The 10,330-nt window shown below is 36.2% G+C and overlaps 1 protein-coding gene across 3 annotated transcripts in view; it reads left to right on the top strand.

Annotated features, from left to right (window-relative positions):
• Window positions 1-10,330, top strand: part of LOC137034337 (ras-specific guanine nucleotide-releasing factor RalGPS1) — a 171,320-nt gene that overhangs the window by 21,378 nt on the left and 139,612 nt on the right. For all 3 annotated transcript variants that reach the window (XM_067407161.1, XM_067407160.1, XM_067407163.1), the window contains exons 2-3: window positions 4,040-4,179; window positions 7,583-7,687. In XM_067407161.1, the coding sequence (XP_067263262.1) occupies window positions 4,123-4,179; window positions 7,583-7,687 (162 nt within the window). In that variant the 5' untranslated portion in view covers window positions 4,040-4,122. The remainder of the gene's footprint in view (window positions 1-4,039; window positions 4,180-7,582; window positions 7,688-10,330) is intronic.

Below are 10,330 nucleotides of genomic sequence, written 5' to 3'. Positions count from 1 at the left end.
CAGCTGCTTTAATGGATGTGAGAGATGGGGGATAATTAAAGAGATTGAGGGGGACAAAAACGGGGTGTGATGGAAGACCAAGAGGATGCCTAAAATGCATTGAATGGGGGTGTGCTACTCTGAGACTTTAATATTGAAAAGTAGCTCTTTGTTGCTGCTCACCTCTATGTAACACCTGATCAGGATCCCGAATCAGTTACTTATCACTTACCTGAAACAATAATCCAAGAACCGTAATCGCATAATTTCTGTGTTTGACTAATTGGAATAAGGTTTGGAGTAATTCTGTTGGTCTAACATGGGTTTTTATGTAGTTTTAAGAATGATATATTTCTTAGTATGTATAACTCAAACGGTCCCATAAACTGGAAAATATGTAGTTGCTTTTTTGTGACTTTTATAAATAGAGAAAAATATAGAAGTAAATGTAAAGAGGTCTTCAACCTCTGAGACAGAAGTGAACAGAAAGCCACGACTATCAGCATGCAATTGTGAATTCAGTTCCCTTTCACGTCATTGTAAGCACAGGGCTGTTTTGTGTGCAGCAGTGACCAAGGAAACGTTATACCGCCGTTCCATAAGCGCCATCTACTGACAGACGGTCCGTCTGCTGTTTTTATGTGCAGGTATGATTTTTGTAGCAGCATTTCACAAAGCTAAAGTCAGACCATGATGTTTTTTTATTTAAATCTTGAAATTATAATTTAAATTAATTAACAACTGCTCATGTTACATGTGTGTAGTATCTTTGTTTGGATTGTGATTAAAATGCATTGGTTGCATTTTTCAAATAATTGAAATCATTTCAAATGGCTACAGTTTTTTTTTTAAAGGCCAGTTTGGCTTGTAATAGAGCAAATAAACAACAAATAAATTAAAATCAGTAACCGGTTTCGGAATCGACACATTTGCTTGTAAAAAGTCGGAAATCATTATGAAATCGTGATTGGTACATCCCTACTACTGTATATATACTATACTATACTATACTATACTATACTATACTATACTATACTATACTATACTATACTATACTATACTATACTATACTATACTATATTATACTATACTATACTGTACTATACTATAATTACTACACTTACTACTGTATACAATACTATAATATACTGTACTGTCTATACTGTACTATACTATAGTGCACTAGATGTATTAGCTGAAGATGTCAGGCAGGCATTCATGCACAATATAAACCCCTCAAGTGAAGTTCATTCTTCAAGTGTGTATTGTGAAAAACAAAAAAACCTAGGCTCCCACTCTATTGGAGTGGACTAAGTGAAAGCGGGAGGTAAACTAATGTGCGTCTCCTTGGAAACACTTAATAGCTTTCACACCCTCTCTCAGTCCAGATGGCGTCTCATACGGGTGATGTCAGACAGACTGCTGCTGTTTCTCTGTGAAAGAGAGCTCGACTGCTGTGCCGATGATCCAGCATAACACCCATGTAGTGTGAGATAGTATTATCACTGACTCATGGGGGATTACATTGGCAGATATTATAGGAGACGCTTTCAGATTATAATCAGACGGCTCTGGAGTGATGGAGAATGAGTTACAAATAGGAGCCGTCTCAAATTCAGCTGAATCAAGAGGACTTTGGACAAACACACAAAAAAGGTTCATTGGGGTTAACTCAATTTGAAAAAGAACCCTTTTTTGGGTCAGCAAGGTTCTATACAAGCAGAAATGTCTTAAATGATTGCAGAATTCTTTCATGTTTAATAGGTTATTTCAGTTTTGTTCTAGTGCACAATCAGCGTGAATCACACATTGAAAAACTGGGATTATAAATATTGCAAATATTGAAAGTTTAGTTTTCACACAGTGTTATGCGGATCCTATAAGTTGTAATGAATGTAGTTATTTTAAATGAGACAAAATGAAAAATATAAGCAGACATTATTGGACCCTCACCCTAGTCTTACACAACACAACAAATTTGTTATGTCCTATATATTTAAATATAATACATAACCATTTTCAGCTTAATATGCACACAGTATGTGGTATTTATATGGGAATGAGTTGATATTGATGTGATTTAAGTGATATAAACATTAAATGGACGGTTTGAAACAAATCTCTTCTCATAAAGAAGTTCGAAAAGGCCGTAATTTTTTTTGTAGTTGTGTGCTGCCATCTAGTGGTGTGGATGAGTGTTACAACAATTTGTAAGTGTTAATCAAATGTGACTGACCAAATAGTTACAGTTCAGTTACATTGTTGTATATTTACGTGTTTTGTTAGTTGTCGCTATTTAGTATATTCTAAATAGTGCTTTTATCTTTTATAATGTTGCTTGGTGAACAGATTTGAGCATGTGTTAAATACAGTACTGTTCAAAAGATGTTTTATTTTTTAAGAAATTAATACTTTTACTCAGCAAGGATGCAATAAATTGATCAGTTGTGTCAGAAAAGACATTTAAAATGTTTACAAAGGATTTCTAGTTTAAGTAAATGCTGTTCTTTTGAACTTTCTATTTATCAAAGAATTAAGAAATCCTGATGATTATAAAAATATGAAGCAGCATAGCTGATTTTAACATTGATAATAATCAGAAATGCTTCTTGAGCAGTAAATCAGCATATTATAATGATTTCTGAATGACACTGAAGACTGGAGTAATGATGATGTTGCATCACAGGAATAAATTAGATTTATAAATATATTACAATAGAAAACACAACATTTTAAATAGTAATAATATTTTACAATTTTACTGTATTTTCAATCAAACAAAGGCAGCCTTGGTGAGCACAAGCATTTTATGTTTCAAAAACATTAAAACATTCTTGCCAACCCCAAACGTTTGATCAATAGTGTATTCATTCATATTTTCAGTGTTTTTTGGTCTCTCCATAAAGGTTTTTTGTGAATGCTTTAAAAACTTTCAGATCAGTGTATTGATAATAAGCCAAAAATAGTGTGTATTTCACATTGAGGAGTTACTTGTACAAAAACTAATTTTAAGGCCACTAGAGGTCATCACAGCTCCTTTGAGGGCTTTGGCTTCAGTAACAGACCAAATTTAATAGCATAATAAACACAATGAAATAGATTTAGCAGTGCTTAGCCATAAAACATGCAACATAAAACTGAAGATGTTGATATGGACTGTAAATGTGGATGGTGTTATGCTAATAAGCACATAAGCGTGATGATTTTTATGAGCTGTTTTTGTAGTTTAGTTGGTATAAATTCTCTGGTTGAACATATAGGAGCTTGAGCTGTGAATATAGAGCATCAAACTTGTTCATTTCAAAAGAACACGGATATCTTGTTTTCCATTGTTTTCTCGTTTTTCATTGAGATGTGCTTGATAAAAACCATCTCACATTTGGAGCTGAGATTAAAACGCTTTCTTTATAGCAACATGTCTGTCATTGTAAATGAAATTCCAGATTGTCAGACCAAAGAGTGTTCATATTGCTTATATATTGGCTCTTTCAGATCTCCAGCTGAGTGTGGAGAACTTTCCCAAAACCCATTAAGTGTTTTGATCACTGTGTGAGTGATCCGAGAGGATTTCCATTGTAAAAGTCACATTCTTTCCTATTTGTTGCGCTCTTTCCCGGCCCTGGCAGTTCATCGGTCAGTCAGGTATGCTGGGACTTCCTCTGGCCATCTGGGAAAGAGAGTAAACTGAGTCCCTTTGGAGTTCCTTAGACGTTTAGGATCTGAGTTTTTCTTACACACACACACACACACACACACACACACACACACACACACACACACACACACACACACACACACACACACACACACACACACACACACAGGGACTGAACCCACTTCAGTGCATACATCTTAATATTTTGCAATAAATCTAAGATGCATGTCAATATAATTAAAATAATTGTCCGGTTGATACTATTTGATGGTATTTCAAACATTGGTTTCAACATATTTATGAACTTAAAAAGCAATACAGAATGAGCATTATTGTCCACAAAGTAAATATGAGCATGTCCATGACAATAACTGGTTTATATTTCTTCTCTCTGTCTGTTTTCAGGTATGGATGATTTGTCATATGTGGGGTCTGGCTGAGGGCCGCTGTTGCCCTGGCGTCTGCACCCCATTGGCTGATTCACCAGCATGTACCGTAGAAACGGCCTATCGGATGGCACCAGCATTAGCTCCGCCTCCTCTGAGGTAAACCATTCCTTCATTCCTTCTGTTAAAGGATTAGTTTAATTGGTCCCACTTTATATTAAGTGGCCTTAACTACTATGTACTTACATCAAAAAATAAGTACAATGTACTTTTTGGGTTCATATTGAATTGCAAAACACTTTTGCTGCTATTGAGGTGGGATATGGGTAAGGTTAGGGAAAGCTTTGGTGGTATGGGTAGGTTTAAGGGTGGGGGTAAGGTGTAAGGGATGGGTCAACAGTGTAATTATAAATGTAATTACAGAAATTAATTACATATGTAATTACATGCAGGTGTTTTTAAAATATAAGTACAATGTAAAAACATGTATGTACACAATAAGTGCATTGTATCGAATGATTAATTTAATTAAATGTAAGTACATAGTAGTTAAGGCCACTTAATATAAAGTGGGACCGTTTAATTTAAAATGAAAATTACCCCAAGATTTACTCTCCCTCAAGCCATCCTAGGTGTTTCTTCTTTCTGATGAACACAGTTGCAGTTATATTAATAAATATCCTGACACATCTGAGCTTTATAATGGCAGTGAACGGGACAAATGAGTCTGAAGCTCGGTCTTCTCGGTCTCAGACCTTGGCAGTCTATTTCAAGACCATGACCGAGAGGATATCACTAAATTGCCGGTGCACTGTATAATTTATTTGTAAACATCATTAATGTAATTGGTTGTAAAACTACCTGCTTCAGATGCAATCAATAACTTATTTCTAATTGGATTTCTTTTGCTAATGTTGTGCTGTGTCAGAAATCAATAAGGGATTGTCTCAAAAATGTCACCAAAATTAATACAAATGCACACAAAATTCAAGATATGATTGCAAAAAAGATGAGACCTTAATTTTTATATTATAACACATGATATAATTAAGCAATATCACAAGAGCAAGAGGGATGTTTTCACAAATATGAGCACGATTGCAAACATTATATTGATTTTTATAAAAAAATTATTTTTAAAACATTAATCTCAACATTATTTATGCAGTATAGCAGTAGAAATGCTGTTCTTTTGAACTTTCTATTCATCAAAAAGTCCTGAAACAAAATTGTACACAACTGTTTTCAACATTGATAATAATAAGAAATGTTCCTTGAGCATCAAATCATCATATTAGAATGATTTATGAAGGATCATGTGACACTGAAGACTGGAGTAATGATGCTGAAAATTCAGCTTTGATCACAGGAATATTCCTGTTATTTTGAATTGTAATAATATTTCATAATATTACTGTTTACTTTTCTATTTTTTAATCAAATAAATGCAGATTTGGTGAGCAGAAGAGACTTCATTCAAAAACATTAAAAATCATATTTCCCATCTCAAACTTTATATGGACACACATGGGGAAAACACCCTCTGTTATGTTTTTTGGGGGTTATGTCATTGCGTCTTGCTGTCCTCACTTCGGTCTTCTACAGGGTGGCTGTTCTCTGATGGGCATTTTATGGGTTTGCAGTGGAGCATTGCATTAGTGTAATGAGTGTTTGACCCTGAATGGCAGGCAGTGTGAATGAGGTAGTGCCTCTGGCATCTGTGACCCCTCATTTCCACTGTCGTCGCTGTTCACCTCTCATTACCCGCAGCGGCACCACCAGCCCACGACCTGCCAGGCTCCAATATATATATACAAACTGACGAGTTCTTCCACTTACAGATGCACTGTGGTGGTACCAATGTTACCAGATGGCAATATGATGTGATTTTCATACATGCACTGTTCAAAAGTTTGGTTTTGTTAAGATGTTTTAATGCTTTTGAAATGCTCACCAAGGCTGCATTTATTTGATCAAAAATACAGTAAAAACAGGAATATTGCAAAATATTATTACAATTCAAAATGACTGTTTTCTATTTAAATATGTGATTTTAAATATGTGATTTCAGTGATGCAAAGCTGAATTTTCCATGGTGCATTTTTTTTTTGGTAATACCATGGTATTTTTTGTAAGGGTCAGCTCTTTTTTTATTTACAGGAAAGTATTAAAGGGGTGGTTGATTGTGATTTCACTTTTTTAACTTTAGTTAGTGTGTAATGTTGCTGTTTGAGCATAAACAACATCTGCAAAGTTTCAACGGTCAATGCAAAGGGAGATAGTTTCTTTTAAAAAATGTACTGTTTAAGGACTATAACAAACAGCTGGTAGGGACTACAACAAGCTTCTTCTGGGGGTTGGTGACATCAGGAACCCCAAAATTTACATAAACCCCGCCCCAAGAACACACAACAAAGGGGGCGAGGCCATGTTGGGAAGAGTTGTTGTAGTAGAGTGTTGTTGTCATGCCGTTTTTTTTTTTACGCCGGACTTATGCTGAATTTGCACAAAAGATGAACATGACGGCACATGCTAGTGGATGAGTTGAATCAACTCCACAGCAACTACATAAATTTATCCACTAACTCTTCAGAAACGTCCAGTTTCATTCTAAAAGTTGTATCTTCTTCCTGATTCTCTCCATCAGTGTCGACTCCGGTTTGAACAATGTAAGGCTGAACACCGTTACTGACAATCCTCATTTTGGCTGCGTGAGATTCTCCAACTTTGTTGTTGTTGAGTAACCGAAGCGTGAGCTGTTAAAACTCCACCCTCTTCTGGAAAGGGGGCGGGGAGCAGCAGCTCATTTGCATTTAAAGGGACACACACAAAAATGGCGTGTTTTCGCTCACACCCAAATAGGGGCAAATTTGACAAGCTATAATAAATGATTTGTGGGGTATTTTGAGCTGAAACTTCACAGACACATTCTGGGGACACCAGAGACTTGTATTACATTTTCTAAAAGTGCCATTATAGGTCTTCTTTAATATAAAATATATAATAAAATGTTTTTGGACATGTACCTATCCAGTACATGAAAACATTAGACGTTTTCCCATGCGACTTCTCGTGTCCTCATTCAGATGTGTTATCATCAGATCAAACAATGTTTCTATCAAGCTCCAGGAACATTCATGGTTTTTCCAGCACTGGCAGTCCTCCCGTGAGAAACATATACCATGTCTGCAATGAAAACCTCACGCTAACCCGACAACTTTGCTTTTCCATGGAAAGAACTGTGCTGTTTTTTTAACGACAAGCATGATCTGTTCTGTGACGGCTGATGGTCAACACATGAGAGCCACACCAGAAAAAATGAGGGATAATATACAGTCATCATCAAAAAATAAACCCCAACCAGCACAATAAAACCAGGAAAATTTAGGAAGACCGTAATTGTGGTCAGATTTGATTTGTAGTTGTCTTTAACTTAACTTTGAATAGTCATTGTTTGCATCCCACCCTCTCTTCTCTCTTATTGTTCTTGAATTTAGGAGCATCTGTAATATTTCATGGTTGACGTTTTGGTATCTTCATATTGCCTCTTTCTCATATTCAGGGAAGTAACAGCTCCGTGTCTGTGGACGGCCCGAGCGCTGACTACGCGAAGAGCTACGATGCCGTCGTGTTTGATGTGCTGAAAGTGACGCCAGAGGAGTTCGCAGTGAGTAAAACTGTCACCGTTCAAATTGATGCTTTCTCTGGTGGAAAACTAAGACGGCCTTTCGTTCTACATCATTTGTCACGTCCTGTAATGATGCAGCGCCATGAGTCTCATTAGTAGCTTTCCTGGTCAGTAGGGAACTTTCCGTTTGGAAACAATAGTTCTGTTCCAAAACCTTGCTGTCTAGCGTTTGTGACCAGCATCCTGACTGACACAGGGCCTCATGAGCTCCAATCCTTGTGGAGACAATAAGAATCCGGGGCCGGAGTCACGAAACATTCTTAAGAATTAAATTCTTCTTAACTGACAACTTCTTCTTATTTTCTAACTTAAAGAGATAGTTCACCCAAAAATGAAAATTATCCCATGATTTACTCACCCTCAAGCCATCCTAGGTGAATATTAGGGGTGCAATGGCTCAGATTAGTCACGGTTCGGTTTTTATCAAAGTTTTAGGGTCATGGTTTCAGTACGGTTCGGTATGTGCTGTATGTTCCGAAAAAAAAACGGACAATTTTCAAATAAAATTAAAGAAAATAAAGACAAATAATCTAACTACAAGAAACAGCACAAATAAATACATGAGAGCTAAAGTACAAATAAAAAAAACAATGCTTTAGAGGTTTTTGAGGTATCTATCAATAGTTTTCAGGTACAGAAATTGAATAAAGTAGTCAAATATAAAATAACACTGCATATTGAATAAATTAAATAAAGATTAAACATTATTAAAGTTACAAAAGCTATTCAGTCAAGACTAGTGAGTGATTTCTTCAACTTATGTTGTGTGATTAACCTACTATGTTAGAATACTCGCTAAGATGGGCATGTTGACATAATTTTGTGTGAATATTGTCTGTTTAGGTGCAAGACTTGAAATAGAATTTGTGTGAGAGTATTTGCGCACTGTGACGCGGCTCTCCATGTACGCGTTCGGATGAGTACATACAAATCTCCTCAAAGCATGCGTGTAGTAGTAGTATGTAACATAGTAGGTTATGTCTTAAAGGGTTAGTTCACCCAAAAATGAGAGCTTTCTGTCCCTCCATTGAAAATGTATGTACGGTATACTGTCCATGACCAGAAAGGTAATAAAAACATCATCAAAGTAGTCCATGTGACATCAGTGGGTTAGTTAGAATTTTTTGAAGCATCGAAAATACATTTTGGTCCAAAAATAACAAAAACTAAGACTTTTTTCAGCATTGTATTCTCTTCCGGAATCCTTTCCATTGAATTGATTCAATTGAATCCTTTCATCTGTCGGCGTTGGTAATGCACTTTTATGTCGCCATGGTTGTTTTTGGCGATTAGGACATCTGCGACATTTTGAAGCATCGAAATACATTTTGGTCCAAAAATAACAAAAACTACGACTTTATTCAGCATTGTATTCTCTTCCGGGTCTGTTGTCAATTCACGTTCACGCTTCTTCTTCTTCTTCTTTCCTGTTTTATGGCGGTTGGCATCCAGCTTATTGGTGCATTACCGCCCTCTTCTGCTCCGGAGTGTGGTTCACGACTACGCAGTGACGCTGCTGATGTAAGACGCTGCTGACGTGTTATCTGGTGCGCCTGAGCTTCATTTACAGTCTGAGGGAGCTATTCTACATTTTTTGTATTTTGGTATTGCTATATTTTTAAAAATGGTGCGTAAGTGTGCATGTCGCAGATGTCCTAATCGCCAAAAACAACCACGGCGATGTAAAAAAAGTGCATTACCAACGACGACAGATGAAAGGATTCAATGGAATCAATTCAATGGAAAGGATTCCAGAAGAGAATACAATGCTGAATAAAGTCGTAGTTTTTGTTATTTTTGGACCAAAATGTATTTTCAATGCTTCAAAAAATTCTAACTAACCCACTGATGTCACATGGACTACTTTGATGATGTTTGTATCACCTTTCTGGACATGGACAGTATACCGTACATACATTTTCAATGGAGGGACAGAAAGCTCTCGGACTAAATCTAAAATATCTTAAACTGTGTTCCGAAGATGAACGGAGGTCTTACGGGTTTGGAACGACATGAGGGTGAGTCATTAATGACAAAATTTTCATTTTTGGGTGAACTAACCCTTTAAGAGAAAAAACGAGACTGACAATTTATTTGTGCTGTTTCTTGTAGTTAGATTATTTTTCTTTATTTTCTTTAATTTTATTTGACAATTGTCCTATTTTTTACGGAACATATAGCACATACCGAACCGTACCGAAACCGTTGATGGTTTTACATGATAAAAACCGAACCGTGAGAAATCTGAACCATTGCACCCCTTATATGATCTTCATTCAAACGAGCAAATAATTGGTCAGTAAATTAGTAAAATGGAAACAAATGGACTACTTAAAAAGTCATCGCAGTCTCAGAAAAACATCAAAGACAGAATTAAGTTTTTGGCAGAATATGGGAAGTAGTGCAGTGATAAATCTCAGTGAAACACGAGTTGGTCCTCTGGTGTGTTTGAAAATCTGCTGAGAAATATAATAATAAATGCATCTCTAGCACAGTGAAGCATGGAGGAATAGGTGTCTTTTTAGCGGCTGGTATTGTTTAGCTGCTTCACTGTGAAAAGTCTTTTAAAGTGCTCCTATTATGCTTTATTGAATATTATCTTTCATGCAATGTGTAATGTAG

Source organism: Chanodichthys erythropterus, chromosome 13 (genome assembly GCF_024489055.1).
Source record: "Chanodichthys erythropterus isolate Z2021 chromosome 13, ASM2448905v1, whole genome shotgun sequence".
In the NCBI taxonomy this organism is placed as follows: domain Eukaryota; kingdom Metazoa; phylum Chordata; class Actinopteri; order Cypriniformes; family Xenocyprididae; genus Chanodichthys; species Chanodichthys erythropterus.
Note: the sequence above shows the minus strand (reverse complement) of the source record. Positions and strands in the feature narration are given on the sequence as shown.